The sequence below is a fragment of the Pyxicephalus adspersus genome, chromosome 5 (genome assembly GCF_032062135.1).
Source record: "Pyxicephalus adspersus chromosome 5, UCB_Pads_2.0, whole genome shotgun sequence".
Classification (NCBI taxonomy): domain Eukaryota; kingdom Metazoa; phylum Chordata; class Amphibia; order Anura; family Pyxicephalidae; genus Pyxicephalus; species Pyxicephalus adspersus.
In genome coordinates this window covers 103,823,536-103,840,239 of record NC_092862.1, presented here as the reverse complement: position 1 = coordinate 103,840,239, position 16,704 = coordinate 103,823,536, and the positions used below count along the sequence as shown (strand labels likewise).

At 37.4% G+C, this 16,704-nt stretch overlaps 1 protein-coding gene across 3 annotated transcripts in view; it reads right to left on the bottom strand.

Annotated features, from left to right (window-relative positions):
* Positions 1-4,763: 4,763 nt before the first annotated feature.
* Positions 4,764-16,704, bottom strand: part of NOD1 (nucleotide binding oligomerization domain containing 1) — a 35,240-nt gene continuing 23,299 nt past the window's right edge. For 2 of the 3 annotated variants that reach the window (XM_072412338.1, XM_072412336.1), the window contains 6 exons: positions 15,414-15,497; positions 14,713-14,796; positions 13,443-13,526; positions 11,980-12,063; positions 8,939-9,022; positions 4,764-7,244 (listed from right to left, as the gene is read on the bottom strand). In XM_072412338.1, the coding sequence (XP_072268439.1) occupies positions 7,172-7,244; positions 8,939-9,022; positions 11,980-12,063; positions 13,443-13,526; positions 14,713-14,796; positions 15,414-15,497 (493 nt within the window). In that variant the 3' untranslated portion in view covers positions 4,764-7,171. The other variant, XM_072412339.1, reaches the window with a different exon arrangement.

Here is a 16,704-nt window from a genome sequence, read left to right as displayed (position 1 = left end):
GTGCTCTGGTGACCGGTGGTGATAAAGGAAAGAGCAATTGTATGGTTGTAAGGAGTCATTAAAAACTTCCTACCACTCCTCACCATGTGAGCATAATAATTCTAATGCTAAGCATATTATTCTAAATAATTCTAATATTACATTTAAGATTTGATTGGGATGAAAAAGGGGGAAGTACAGCAGCAGAATCCACAGGTGGGTATTTCATAACAAGATTTCACCAGACAGTATGAAATATTACATTAATGAAACTAGACCGAGAACAGAGAATAACGGGTGATGCACACTGTTTACATGTATCTACAGACAGTTTTGACTATATGCATTTATTTCCTGGCAACAATTTAAGGGTATCCTAATACACTTAGCATTATGAGGACTTTAAAAATACTAGTTTAATGTGTCTGGATTTAAGACATTTAGCCAAGCATGTAACCACAAATCTTGATCTGCAGATTTCCCATTGATGCAGAAAGCATTAAAACCAGTGTAACCACAAAGTGGTCATCTAAGAACACTACCCTCCCACCCAATATTTGTTCTTCCTTTTTAAAAATACCCTTTTCAGATGATCGGGATGGTCACATGAGAAGTGTGGTCCTCTTTCTATTCTTTAGTGCTAGGCAGTCCTCTATGCAGAATGTTATATTGATGTAGTGGCTTCAGCACGGCTTTCTATACCATTATACTGTATATCACCCTAGCAGCCACCTTCAGCTCACCCAATTACCTAATAAAGAGTTTCTCACTTTTTTTTTTTTTTTATTTATTTTTTATTTATTTATTTTTTATTAGCAACCAATAAAAACAGACAATTACAGAACTCAAACCAGTGTATACAGATGGCAAAAGCAAATAAAAGCGTAAAAAGGCATACAATTTTACAGAAATAGTCATATCCAGTAGCTCGAGAGCAGCTGTTGGCGTTCTTTTTTAATCTTATGGCCTTGCTGAATTAACAGACCTCGTACATAGCATTTGTGGGCTTCCCACACATTCAGGGGGCTAGAGACAGACGCTTCATTCCTATCAAAGAAGGCCAATATCTCTTGTTCCAATTGAGTCCCAAAATCGCCAGAGGATAAGAGAGATTCATTTAAACACCAAGAACCGCCCCTTGGAGGGGGAGCATCTGACAATATCGTAAGTGAAATNGGCGCATGGTCTGAGAAAGTCATATTCCCTATCTCTGTACTGTGGACTTGAGGGATTGCATTGTGTTTAACCAGAAAAAAATCTATACGCGAATAAGTTTTGTGAACAGGAGAATAGAAAGTGTAGTCACGCTCACTAGGGTGTTGTAGTCTCCATATATCTGCCAGCTGATGAAGGTGTAAGAGGCTTTTCAGGCGTCGTAAGACAGAACATGGGAGGTGGGAAGCCCCCCTAGAAACATCATAGGCTGGGTCCAGTGCTAGGTTAAAATCACCCCCCACTATCAAAACTCCTTCTGCAAACATATCAGCAACCTCAAGAAACTCCTCCAAAAAGGACACTTGGTTAGTATTAGGGAGGTACAGATTAACCAGGGTAAACAACCTAGTATGGATCCTCCCCTTAACTAGGAGGTATCACCCCTCTGGGTCCATCTTCAAAGTAACTAACGTCCAAGGGAGGGACGTGTCAATCAATATGCTAACCCCCTTAGACTTAGGAGTCTGGGAGAAGAGAAGGAATAGATAGAGAAAGGGAGGTGGAAAGTGCTCCGGTCGAACAACGGAAGCCCACCAGGTAGTACAATATTAATCAGTACCTAGCTCCAAACCACAAGGGTGCGGAGCAAACTAGTGGGGGTAGTGGAACTCGACAGAGGCATGGCTCCACCAGCCTCCACCGTAACCAATTTGTAAACTAACATTCTAAAATCCGCCTATAGTGCAGACATAGATAAAAACAACATAAAACAATATAAACATAAATATCATTGCTTCCCCAGGTATGTCAAAACCACAGAGGTAGCCAACTAGGTTAGTAGATCAATTGCAAAAAAAACATACTTTGAACAGATAGTTATGTATAATCCTTAAACAATCATTAATGCAGAGTAGTCCATGGCCAACGGCNCCCCCAATGCCACCAGTGGTAACAAGCAATCAACTCAAAGTAGCATCCATCGATCCACCACAGGAGTTGGCCCAGTAGGCCACCCGAAGTCTGAGGCACCGCCCGCCGCGGACCAATCAGTTTGCCAACCTATCATATTAATAAACAAACCCAGCTTATGGACAAGAGCGTGTTTGCATGTACCATAGCACGAGTCCTGAGCTTCATTGGGCAGAAAAGCACAAGGCATCACAGGTAGAACACTCAATCCTCATCGTGGCCCCCCATAGCGAGCACAATAAAAATCTCTTACACTAGCGCCTAGCAGTAAGGAGTCAGGCTGTACTTCAACATGGCACTGATCAAGTCCTAGGATGGGTGCAGAGGATGACATAGCACTAGCAGAAGGATCCACAGTGATCATTCTAGTATCAACTCCGGACACTCTTTATTAAACCGCTTCCAAAGCCGCACATGCGAAACCTGCCGATCCGGCCAACATATTACAAAGACCCAAAACAGTACCACAAAACCAGCCAAGCATTATGAAATGGCTGCCTCCCCATAACAACCCATCCGTAGTACAGCGGGTCCTGAGACCCGCTACAATATCTAGAAAATAAGGCCATGTAAACAGCTAAACAAGAAGGGGCCACAATCAGCAACCCCCCCAGGGCACCACTAAAACTGCCGCAATTACTGTGAGAACCCATTCCTCTAACTATTCCAAGGTAACATCATGGAGGTTAGATGGGAGAGAAACAAAGCCTATGACACGAATTGCATTGTGGAGCATACCTTAAAAGTCACCATAATAAGTACTTGCCTTCAGGTTGGTAAATAAACATTACACTTGCCATATACCAGCTCTACCATGTACCACATACAAACAGCAAAAAAAAATAAAGGAGGAAGTAGCATACAGGTACATTTGCAGAACAGGTATATCGTTATTGCAGGAATCAAGGCAACAACGGGCAGGCACATATTAATCAGCAAACAAGACATAAGTCCCCCACAATTAAAACATAGGATCGGCAGCGAAATGGCATTAAACAGTAGTCATAAATCAGTTCAGCTGTAGTGGTAATACTATATTATACAACAGCTCCCGGGGGGGCGAACCAACAATCCAGATGGGTATCCGGCATAGTGGGGTGAGACTCAGGGTTCATTGGCCATAGGGCCCAGTGCGATCCTCTCTCCTAGTATTGCACCACGCCCAGGTCTCCGGGGAAAATCTCTCCTGCGGTTCCGTTGCAGAGAGGCCGCTGCTTCTGAAGGAAAATCCAGCCAGTTAGGAATTACAATGGGGTCCACACCTAGCATGGAAAACAATGCAGGTAGCTGTGCATGACGATGTAAGGCAAATGTCTCACCTCCTTTTGTCACTAAGACATGGAATGGGTGCCCCCATCTATAAAAGGCCCCCGCAAAACAAATCAATTCCAGAAGTGGGCGGAGAACACGGCGCATACGCAAGGTCTGAGCTGAGACATTTGGCAATAACTGTATACCGGCATCGTCGAAGTCCACAGGACCTAGCCTCCATGCTTTCCTCATAATCTCCTCCTTTAAAGTATAGTAATGAACCCGACACAGTACATCATTGGGCAAATTGGAGCTGCGGTCACGAACACTACGCACTCTGTGCACCTGGTCAATTTCAATGGCCGTATCCAAGGGGCGGTCAAGGAGCTTGTTAAAGATGGTAGTCACAGTGGCATGTAGGTCAGCATTAGCATGTTCGGCTGCGGAGGCTGCCAGGCTGAAAAGTACGGTGGAGGCAGCAGGAGCTCAGGAGAAAGCTTCCTCACGCCACCATCTCGAAGCCACGCCCCAGACTTTCTCACTTCTAACCTCCTCCTTTGCATGGCTTCAAGACTTCCCCAGAGCTGCCCTCTGGAACTCGCTTCACCATCCTATTAAGCTTGCTCCTAGCTTCAGCTTATTAAAAAGTTAATAAAATCCACCTTTCCAAACTAGCCTACCCATTTTCTTTTGTCTCTTAACCCATTACTGATTAGCCACCATTCCATACCTTGTATACTGCTCTTAGATTGCAAGCCCTATTGGGCTGGGTTCTCATCTTCTCCTGTGTCATTGATGCAGTCCAGTGCAACACCTCCTAAGCGATCGAGAATGAATGGGAGTGCAAAGCCCCTCGGGATGTGTGACAAGGGTATCTCGGGAGGCTTTGCACTCCTATTCATTCTCGATCGCCTAGGGGGCTCCTGGGTGCTCCTTCTGAGCATGACCGAGCAGTGAGACCAACAAGTTTTTTTCCCATCTACGTCACCTGATCTCGCACCTGTTTCGAGTGACATAGGAAGAAGAACTCAGAAGAGGAGAAGATGGCAGTGCCCAGGGTGCCGGCCCGAAGGCGGATGCAGGTACGACGCAGGACCCGATGAACCAATCGACTGCTTTGTGGGACTGAAGGTAAGTGTATTTTTTTTGTTTTGAGTTTACTTCCTCTTTATGTTGGCACCTTACAAAAAAAAAATTCATATGACTTTTTGATTGCAGTGGACTTTGGATAAAATTTTGTAGTCCAGGCTCCAATAATGATTGTAAAAGAGTCCTCTAAAGTGGTATTTATCAGATCATTTCTACACATTTCCTTCAGAATATTGAAAGTGGAAAAATAGTTGGTATTGGCAAAAGAAGAAGGACTGTGCTGTTAGATTTTCAATTTAAGGTTGGTCAAGCACAAATGATGATCAGCAATAATTTACCTTTATTTTTTCTTCACTTGAATATAAACGAAACAATAGGTCATGATGAAAAACTAGTACAAGATGGTACAAAAGGTCAAAAGTTTAAAGAATTAAAGGAAAATAAATAAATTACATACAAACACATTACTCAGCTCCAGAACTTGTAAAGAGGAAGTTAACTTACTTAGTAGAAATTGCACAAGACAGAAAGACGAGCAAAATTTGTAATAAACTACTGGGCCTTGGAACTCGCTATTAAACTTATTCTAAGAACAAAAGGGGAAACATTCCAAATGTGGATGCAAATTCTTCTTAAAATCAAACTGAGGTTAACTTTTTTCCTGTTATATCCAATATCTAAAATAAATAAAACAAATCAATAATTTTAAATAGCAATTTTTATAGATATAAAACACACAGTATATAAAACTAAACATCAATAATAAATAATATAAAAATATATACAAAGTTCCATAAAAGTATGATTAGAAAATTACATTTTATGCTATGCTTTAAATATAAGTACAATATATGGATGTTATACATTATATATATGAAAATAGAGATAGTTGACTTTTTTATTTACCCTTTGTCTTAGACAAAGGGTCACTTCTGGTATTGGCTTGCTGCTCCCCATGAGCTACCCAACATCAATACATTTATTTACTGAAATCATAACACAAGCAGAAATAAGTGTTATTACTAAACCCAGAAAAATCTTTTCCAGAAGGGCAGCCAAAAGTCATGTAGGGTATAATCCTCTAAAACATCCAATATCCATTGTCAATGTCTTTTATAGGAAAGCAAACCAAACACAAATATTCAGTTTCTGCCACAAATTTTCCTTATTAAAATAGGCAGTCCAGTAGGTAACATTTTTGCACACCTGACCAAGTTTCATATTTATAAAAAAAACTGTTTTCACTTTACTAGTCTTTGATAAAGTTAACAAAAACCAAAAGGCTATATCAGCACATATATGAGCTGAGAAAAAATTGTGTCTACTGTCTGCATCAGTGTCTCCATTTGTGTCCTGCTAATGAAATCATCCAAAGTGAAGTGACAATTATACCTATAGGCTGCACAAACCATTGCAACCGAATTTATATTACTGCAGTCAATCTTCATAAAATGAGGTAACAAGGTTAGATAATAATGTCATTTATCATATGCAGTTCAGACATAAATATTTACACACCTGTCTCCCTTGAGATCTATTTGTGTGACATTTCATGGCTGACACAGTGACAATCTCTGACCTCTTAATGAAGCTGTAACTCCTGACATCTACTTGCCACCATTCGATGGTAGGAATACTGATAATCTCTTCAGTTTTTTGCACCATTGCAATTACAATGAATTTCAAAACTGTCACCTTGATAACCTTATGTGACCAAAGAATTTCAGCCTAAATGCCCAGATCAAGTTTAACAGTGTCACTTAACTTGACAATACCACTTTGCCTAATCTTTTTTTCCTGCTGCAAGGTTTACTAACATTCTCTTGCAGGTGAAAAAAACTGTGCAGCAGCAGGAGAGCCTCTGCACTCTCTGGATCTCCTGTGCTTCTTCTATCTTGTCTGTTTCTCTTGTACAGGCCTTATTTTTTAACATGTTGTGCCCACCAACAAATGAAAACATGTAGCCTTATTCCCCTCTTTCCATTACTGATCAAAAGTATGGTGACATTTAGATCCATTACTATTGTGGGCCAGTGATGCTCATTGCTAGGTAACTGTTCACACATTGAGCATGATGTATGCCATATTCTATGACTTGAAGCATGGGTACTTGATGGGGGATGTTAGTTATGGTGGCACTCTGTACATACTGCTATGTCCGATTGCTTGGGCAGGTTAGTGATTCTGGTATGGCAGGGTACAAGTGAACTATAAGACTAGAAGTTCTTTCCTTTACTTTTATAACTCTAGTGGCCAGAAGTAAACTTTCCCTAAATAAAAAGGTGATAAGATTTTCCTGATTCATCAGGCAATAGTTGTATGTCTGTAAACACACCCCAAACTCTGCAGATATCACATGGCCTACCTAGGGGTGAACAGACTTGAGTTAGATTTTCCCAGCCAATCTGATTACTACTGTTTTTCTTTTGTGATATAGAAAGGGAGCACCAGTGTTGTATGTTTAGGTAAACCCAGAGAAATAAACGTGCACAGTGATTTTTCTAAATGTTCAGTGGTACAATTGTGGTCAAAGCTCTGCAAAATATAAGTAATACAGCCACCTAGTTCATAAATCAGTTGTCCCTCCACAGACTAGCAAAGTAGACGGCCATTATCAGGGTCTGGACTCGTGCCACGCTATGATGAAGGTAACTGTCCTGGGCTCAGTGGTCACAGTGGTCTACATCTTCTTTAAGCTGATGTAACTAAAGATATTTGAGAAAACTGATCAGATGATGCGTATTCTTGAGTTCTTTTGAAAAGGTTCATTTTCATCCAGAGTCAGTGGGTTGCCTTGTAAACTGAAATGAGAACAAAACAGAAAACAATAAAGGCCTGACATAATTTTTTCTAGGAATGTAGGAATGTTATATGGATAACATATAGCATAAATACATCCAAATAACAAATATCAATATTTATAGCTATCTAGATGTATATGAGTCCCCTGTTCTGCTTAAAGATTGATCCAAAACCCTTCTGAACAAGAAACAAATCATCTTCAGGAGGAAGCAGATGACTCAAGCTCAACAAGACCTTAAATTATAGTGTTTTATTGCCTACCCCTCCTGTTTTCTAGGTAGTAAAGCCAACTACCAAAATATATATACATTCACTAGTTATTCTAGATTCTTTATTTTCCTAAGCTGAGGAGACATGACATACTCTTCCTTGCAATGAAAGAGCTGCAATATTCACCTCTCTAGGGGCCTGTGTCTCCTACCTTCCCTCCATTTCAGTCTCTTCAGTACTGAACATTTCCAGGAGTGTATTACTACTGCACAAAGTTGTGGTTCCATCCTCCAAACCATTGCCACTACAGGACAGAGTAGTAACTTTGATTTATATTCATATTTAATTCAATAGTCATTAAAGGTTTACAAACAAAGGCCACAAATCCTATGTCCTTGAAGTGTTTACTGCCTAGAATTCCAGTGGAAGCTACAGCTGGAATGCAGGGAAGGTAGAAGATGCTGCTGTCGGAGAGGTCATATAATACCACGTCTATTGCATTTACATCCACTTCAAATGTTTGCATTTATTTGGGGATTTGACAAACACTAAACACATACAGCACATGCATTAGTGCATTAGTTTAAAAAAAAACATGTTCTTTAAGGTGGATTTCTGGCTATTTTTGATTCTAGATTGAATAGAAAGCCAGTCTGATTTGTGGCTGTCATTGCTGCATGTATATATTGCAAATATAAGCTAAATGTAGGTTTGTCATATATTTTGAATGACAAGTACTGTCTATAACAGCCTTCCATTTGTAAGCTGTAGTCTGAATGAAAGGCATCAACTAAACCGAAAAAAGCTCAACAGAACCGATTAAAGCTCAACATAACAGAAACAGAATGGTTGTTCAGTAATGTTCACTGGAAACAGAACTGATTTTTTAGGTTTACTCTGAATTTAGGTGGACTTGGTAAACCACTCATCTCTCTACTGACAGTGCACCCTCTCCAGAATTCAGATTAGTTCTGCCCGTTGTTGTGATTTTAAAGCCAAATCATGTTGTAATCCACCACTAATTCACTTCCCATAATACAGAATTATTAAGTGTAAAAACCAAGTGTGCTAGAATGATGCCTTTGTTATGACCTTGTAGAAACATAAAAAGAAAAAATCGTACCAATAGAGGTATGTAGGTTGATTTACCTGATCAAATATACACCCAAAACTGAAATACCAGTTACAGTAACTGGCATGTATCTTTATCACAGGTCTAGAGATCACTTCCAGATTAGTAATTTTAAAGCTTGACTAGAAATTTAACAACTACAATTCATAGCCCATTAGTTTATGTAAAGAAAGTTTAAGTATCTTCCTTATTACATAAACAGTAATGTTCTATGATTTTTCTTGTGTAATTAATGAGTTATGGGAACTTTACTACACCCTAACAGGTTAGCAGAGACCATGAAATTAGATGCAGAAAATGTCTACAATATGAGATTTTGTCCTCATACAAACTGCAAAAAATGACCCTTACCAAATCTCCTCCATAACCGTGTTATCCTCCAGAGCTTCAGCTAACAGATTGGCTCCATGATTCGTGATGCAATTATTTTGTAGCCTGTAATTAGCGTAAAGGTAAGGTTTATCTTAGCTACAATAATAATAATAAATCAGCAAAATATTTTATGCTAGGAAAAATGCATTGACTATTCTGTATTATTTGGGGTAAGGCTATACAATAACAATCACAAAAGAATATGTCATGGCAAGACATCTCATTATCAGATGTCTGCAGCAAGCAGGACTCATTATCTCCCCATTTTCCAGGCAATCAATATTTTTATTTTACTGTACTGGCAATGGTGCACTAAAATCTGACTATTTTTTGTAAGGAAGGTCAATAAATGGCAAAATAAATGGTACTTTAATACTAAATCCATTGTAGAGAGGTGTGTCTCTACAATAATAATGATATCTTCAAACATGACATTATGCTCACAACTACTGATTTATAGGGCATCAGAAAAAGTTATTCCAAGGCATGCAGAGAAAGGAGGGTGACAACACATAGGCCTGATTTGGTAATCCTTGATATGAAATAGAGGCATGTAGACTGATGAGCAGATGAATTCCATTTTTTTTATACTGCACATCAGCTTACACACTTTCTGCAATACTGCATCTTCACCTAACACAATTTTCCATATGAAAGTTAGTACTGGTACACACCAAGGAAGTTGCTGACTCTTGCCTGGCACAAACCAGAACTTCATTCACACAGTTTCTACGGATAAAGATGATCTATTATAACAAATAAAGGGAATACGTAGGTGAAATGTGTCCTTCTTAATCCTTAGATAACTAGTGTCTGGTGTTCTTTGGTGTCATCATTCCAAGATTGAAAAAAACTCTTAAAGGTCCCTGAAACAAGTAAGTCAAGTAATTAAGTAATCTACGAATTTCGTAATATATCAAAGTGTGCTTGATGAGAATGTAAGGCCATCTGTCCAAGCGTTGAAGCTGAAGCGGATCTTTTAACAAAACCATGATCCAACGTACACTAGCAAATTCATCATTATTACATTGTCAGTAAATGAATGAGGAATTAGTCATGAGCACATGTTTGTTTTTTAACAGAAGCATAACATGAAGAAACAAAATGCTTTACAAATGTTGCAATCACTTTGACATTTCACACCACCCATATTGTGAAGACTTGTAAAACCGGTTGTAAAATAATAGGCATATAATCTGAAAGTATATCTGGGAAAAGCAAAGGGATCACAACTAACTTTCAATGAAAGCTGACTTCCTTGGTTAATATAAAACTGTAAAATCATAACATATATACCTATATATGAATATTATATAATAAATTCACATCATACAACAAAACAAGCAAGTGGGACTTTTAAGGTACAACACATGTGTAAAAAGATTTTTACCCTTTAATGAGCAATCATAAAATTATTATATAACAACATTAAAAAACAGTGTGACCATGATGTTACAATTATAGTACACATTTGCTCTAAACCAGGTTTCAGATGGCTTTAGAGGAGCGGAGCGTGTCTTTTGGTCTGGGTGTGAGGCTGTCAGAATAATTGGTGCTGATTGCTTGATAGCTCATGTTTTGTGAATCTTTTCTATAGTATTTGATGTACTTTGTGTACCCTGATGAGAGAATTGAGTTTATAGAGTGAATGTGGTTACCTAATGGTAGGTTGACTGGGAGCTTGACCTATCTAAATTCCCATATGGGTATATGTGTTGGGGGATATATATATATATATATATATATATATATATATATGAGAGTTATAGTGGGAATATGAGCACATGTAAGTACCGAGCTTGTAATAGGTTCTTTTTGTTAGTAGCTCACTTTAGAGTATTGGATTCATTGGGTCTGATTTATTAAAGCTCCCAAAGGCTGGAGAGGATACACTTTTATCAGAGAAGCTGGGCGATCCAGCAAACCTGGAATGGATCTGGTCCAGGATTCAAAACATTTGCTATCAAACAGCAAATGGCTTTTAGGAAATCAATTCCAGGTTTGCTTGATCACCCAGCTTCATTGATGAAAGTGGGTGATGAATGAAAGTCTCCAGCCTTGGAGAGCTTTAATAAATCAGGTCCATTGTAAACACCACCTTGGGCAGAATTAAAAGTACTTATGTACATGGTGGATGTTGTTAGTTAGTAGTAGGGTAGCTGGAAGTTTGATACATATGGGTCTCCTAATTATGCATGGGTTTTTAAACAGAGGGGCACATTTGAAAGGTATATTATGGACACATTTGAAGACCAATTTGTTGTTTGATATAGGTTATTTTCGATCATGCCATCCATGCCTTATCTAAGTTAACTTTCCCTGGTCCTTGGCTTCTCTCTCTATGGTACTGATATTTTCACAAGATGATGACAATGAATAGACACTGAACAGAGCAATATGTGAGTGTATAATTGTGTTTATTAAAAAAAAAAAAACTTTTTGTGTTATTTATGTATGACATTGTATGGTTAAAATTAGGATGTGCTTCTTGTAGACAATAAAGGTGTTTCTCCTGATGAAGCAAAGTGTGTGAAACACATTAAGGAACACATCTAATGTGAAATAATTTGATTGTAACATCATAGTCTCACTCTAAAAAATTTGTTATATTGTAATTTTATTTTTATTTATGATTGTTTATTAAAGGGTAAAAAACTTTTTGGACATGTGTTATACCCTAAAATTTTCACTTACTTGTTTTGTTGTATGATACAAAATAGTAAAAACATATACCAATCTGATTAAGCAGAATCCTTACTGCAGAATATACTGAACCAGTCGAATCAATACCTGCCTTGAAAGGAGAACAAAAACACTTTCCAGTCACACAGACACACACAATAGAACCTGGAAGAAGCAGGTTAGAAAATTGGATTTCAATACTTTAAAGAGCTACATAGAAACTAGAGGCCCAAATAAAATTATGTCTTGAATTCAGTGGTAAGTCAGACACTAAACATATTTCCACAATATGTGACATGTTCTTATTATAAACACCGCTCTATTGTTTGATGTCTTACCACAGATTTCGAAGTGTCTTGTTCCCTCTCAGCATTTGAGCAAAATGTTCAGCTACCTCATCTTCAAATGTATTCTGCATAATCCTATAGGAGAGATGAAATTTAAAATCCCACAAACACCTAAAATGTAACATTTCCGAAATAAAAGTGCATTTAGAAAATTGACGTTTGTGGTCTGTTCTGTTTGGGCAAACACTGATGAATCAATCTGAAGATGGAGTAAAGAAGAGGGCATTTACTAAGTGCAAAGCAAAGATAGTGAGGTAAGTGCTTGGATAGATTCATAGCAATGACAAAACTGATAACTAGAGTAAGCCTGCTAATGGGATTTTTTGAAAGGTACTAACCAGATAAATATAGATGCTGCTATTGCTGACCTCCTTCTGAAAATAGTAATTGCCTACCAGGTGCAGTGATAGAAAAAGCTCACAATCTGAATATACTTATTCAAAGTCAGTGGCTTTGATTTATTAAAGCTCTCAAAGGCTGGAGAGGATACACTTTTATCAGTGAATCTGGGTGATCCAGCAAACCTGGAATGGATCTAGTCCAGGATTCAAAACATTTGCTAGCAAATAGCAAATGACTTTGAAGAAATTGAAGTGCTTACCTGATCCGCCGGCTGTCTTCTTTCTCCTTCTTCCAGAGTCTTCTGCACACAATGAATCACCGGGGGAGTTCCTGGTGACGTTGGTGCGTGTGTACGTTGCCGGCAGGGTGAAAAATTTAAAATTCATTTGTATTGCATTCAATACTAAATAACTGTATTAGATGCAATACATTGGATTTATATTATTTTTTTCATTTAATGTATTATTTTACAAGAGTTTGTGTGTCAAACTTTATTATACTCATACTATTATATTATACTGTAAGATAAATTTTCATGAAAAACAATGTACAGCTTTTAGACATAAAAATCCAGACAGAAATGTACCACTAGGGAGGTTAAACTGATAGGAAAATAGAAATTTCAAAATTAAGGTTCAAAAATGCTACCCAGCATATTTCCTAAGAATAGGTCACTTTTAAATTTTTAAATTGCTGAAATATACAAAGACTGATAAACAACAAGGAAGTGTAGAGTTAGGCTGAATAAATTGTCAAAGCAGAATGTTACTTTTTAGGTAAGAGACCATTAAAAACAAAATCTATGCCAACCATGAAAATAGGTATGACTGTTCCAAAATGTTGTCTTTTTTTCCTAAAGTGTTGAAGAAATTAAAATAAAGTGAAATAGGCACACTCATACAGACTCTCTTATAGGTTGTACTTGTTATGTATGTAATGTAGGTTTATCATCTGCCTTATTTATTGTACAGCGCTGCCTAATATGTTGGCATTTTATGATTAAAAGCAATAGTATGTATAAATGTATGTCTATGTAAAAAATATCCTGATTTTCTATTAAAACTAAACACAAAACAGTGTAAGAAAGGTAACAATCAGGAAATAATATTTACCATAATACTTGAAGAGATTTGTTTTCTTGTAAAGCGTCAGCAATGCTTATGCCTCCGGCAATAGAAATTTCATTAAAGGTCAAACTGTGAGTAAAAAATAGATATAAAAGAAAGGTATGATTAATGATATATGATCTAACACCAATTCATAATACATAATGTTTCTGTTTTTGTAAAAATATGACCTGCACATTTTGCCTAGAAATAAATTTGCACAGCATTCAAGTTCACTGACCAATATCTTATATAAGAGATGTCCTCAGTTCTATATATTCTATATGTACAGTTTAAAAGCATAAAACTAACATTTAATGAGCTCTATAAGCTACAGTACAACAAGATGAATTGCTAGGACCTTGGGTCTGACCTTAAGGTAAAACCACAATACTACTCCATACCATTGGAATTATAATTTATTATTAATATTTTCAGGCCAATTACTATAACAATATTCCCAACTATTAGTTTCAAAAATGCTGTGACCCCCACCAGTACCATAATAATTTTCTCCTATGACCTGCATCATTATGATTTTCCCCACCATAAGTGTTGTAATAATACCCAATATTACCCCTTCCATAGAAAAATATTCCACATGACTAGCCTTATAATATTACCTTTTGCCAAAAGTTTAAAATCCCTATCATTGGTGTCATAATATATCTCCATCACCCAGTCTATAACAATTTTTCACCTGTATTATAATACTTTAAATCTATATAGTACACAGTTTATACAGTATATAGCAGTGAGATCTCACTGGTAAGATAATCCTAGGTATAGACTGTAAAAATATAGAGCTGACTTAAGCTACGTACACACTTCCAATTATTATCGTTGGAAAACGAACGACGAACGATCCTGCACGATATATACGAACGATCGTATAGCACCGATCCTGCACATAGAGATAACGACACGATCGTTCGTAGATATTGTACACACAATAGATACGATCGTTTGAGCGATAGAGGAACTATGTGCACGACAGGAAAGTAAACGAACGTTCGTTCATTACGCATGCTCAGACCATGGACGATCAACGAACGACCGTACACACGAACGATGTTCAACGATCGTCGCCCAATCCGATCCGCCGGTCCGGTCGTTCGTTTCCAACGAGTTTCCTCGTTCGTCGGCGTCGTTGGTTACTTTTTTATGAACGATTTTTTGCCCAATCGATCGTTCGTCGTTCGATTGGAACGATAAAAATTGGAAGTGTGTACGCACCTTAAGCCATAACAACAATACAAGACAAATAGACATAAACCTCATATCTGTCAGACTTGGATGATTCCTCAAGGCCTCTGCAAACACCTTTGCCCCTTCATCTCCAATACGATTTCCCCACATCCTACAAAGACAAAAAAAAAATTCTTAAGGTTTTAAAAATTGCATTTTTTCGTATAAATACTGCATTACAACAGCAACCTCTGTTGATTACGAAAAATATTGTATACTCCCCTATTTCCAAGCCTCACTCATCAGCTAGAGTCAGCAGTCACCTGTAGACAGGCAGAAAGCCTCACCATCGGACATCACATAAAAAAAAGATTGACCCCTTCCTTTGGAGCAGCTGACCCTGAAATTTGTTTATTGTTAGAGGCTATGAAGAGAAGCCACTCAATCTCAGTCATGTAACTAGAAATTGCTACCTTAATAGGCAAGGTGAAAATTTATTTTTATTACTATAATACACTTTAAAAAGCTTGCATGTGAGGTCAGCAGATGATCCCAGCTGGACAAAGTAATATTTATGTTATTGTATAAGCTTAGTTATGTCCATTTCTCTTTGACTGAAAATAAATACTGTATGGGCAGTTAAATTGAGAACTCCAGCCCAAACAGATTTTTCTAATTTGGGTGCACTAAAGGCAGGAAACATACTGATAAGAAATAGAAAGTACACTCACTTTTATATACTCTATGTATGAGCGATATTGTATGTCACGTTCAGAACTGTCGACTTACCCAATGTCACAAATATTGGTGTTCTTTTGTAAGGCCCGTCCAATACAAGTACCTCCAACAGAAGTAATCTGATTGTACCCCAATCTAAAAAAAAAGAAAGTAAAAAAATATATATTTTTGGTAATCCTTTGAAGTATCAAAAAAATAGATCATGACCATGTCTTACATATACATATCCCCATAATATATATATATATATATATATATATATATATATATATATATATACCCATTTTTTAGGAACAACTGTAACAAGATTAATCCCAATTGATTTTTATGCATTATTGCATTCCATTAGAAATTAGTCAATATATGTCACCTTAAAATTTTTTTTTGTTACTTATTTTACCCATATATATGTAGATGATGGAGGAGGAAAAGCACTCATGAAGCTGCTCCTATCCAGACAGATTTTAGTTTTCTCAGTGCAAACAATGCTAAGAAAATGAAAGCACATACACACTTTCTACTTTCTTTGAAGGCCCACTGGAAACATAGATACAAAGTCACCACAGGAATAAAAAAAAAAAAAAAACATCTAATTTGCTTAGCTCTGGACCAGATTCTCTCAACCAGTGTTATTCTACCAATACAATGCTGTCAGATTTGATATCCCACTTGGTGGTGTCTGCATAGTTGCCAATGACCTTTATTGCTGTCTGTAAAAGGGCATTCTTACCTCTGTCCATCAGTGGTAATTTGGTAATGTATAAAAGTACAGAAAGTGTTAAAAATAATCAGGGTCTCAGATATTTGAAGTATTCCATATTTTTTATTAACTTGTTTGTTTAACTAAAACTTACTGATCATTCTTTTTGTGCCATGATTTATAGGTTTTTTTTTTTGCAAAGATTCCCTAAGACTTGAAAATCATTTCAAGGTTCATTCAGGGTAAAACGATTGAAAAGGCTGCTCTAGGTTAAAGATTATGAAGCTCATACAGAAACACTCTCACATCTTAGGGAAATCTCTTGCTCACATCTGATAGAGAAATAAAAATAAAGTATGCTTCAGTGGCAGCTGTGTGTTCTGCTTCCCTGCATCTAAGAAACAAATATAGTCATTAAACCTCAAAGTATGTCAAGGCACAAAAAATGTTTCTACCTTTGGATAGCATGGAAAATCAGAACTGTCAGGTTTTTACTGCTATTTGGATCTCTTTTTTTACCTCCTGAGCGGTAACAGCTAAAACAGTGAAATACAATAGTAAATAGAGCCTTACCTGATCCGCCAGCGTCCTCCTTCACGGTCCTCCCGCTTCCTCTGGCTGGCGTCCTCTGCATCCGATGAG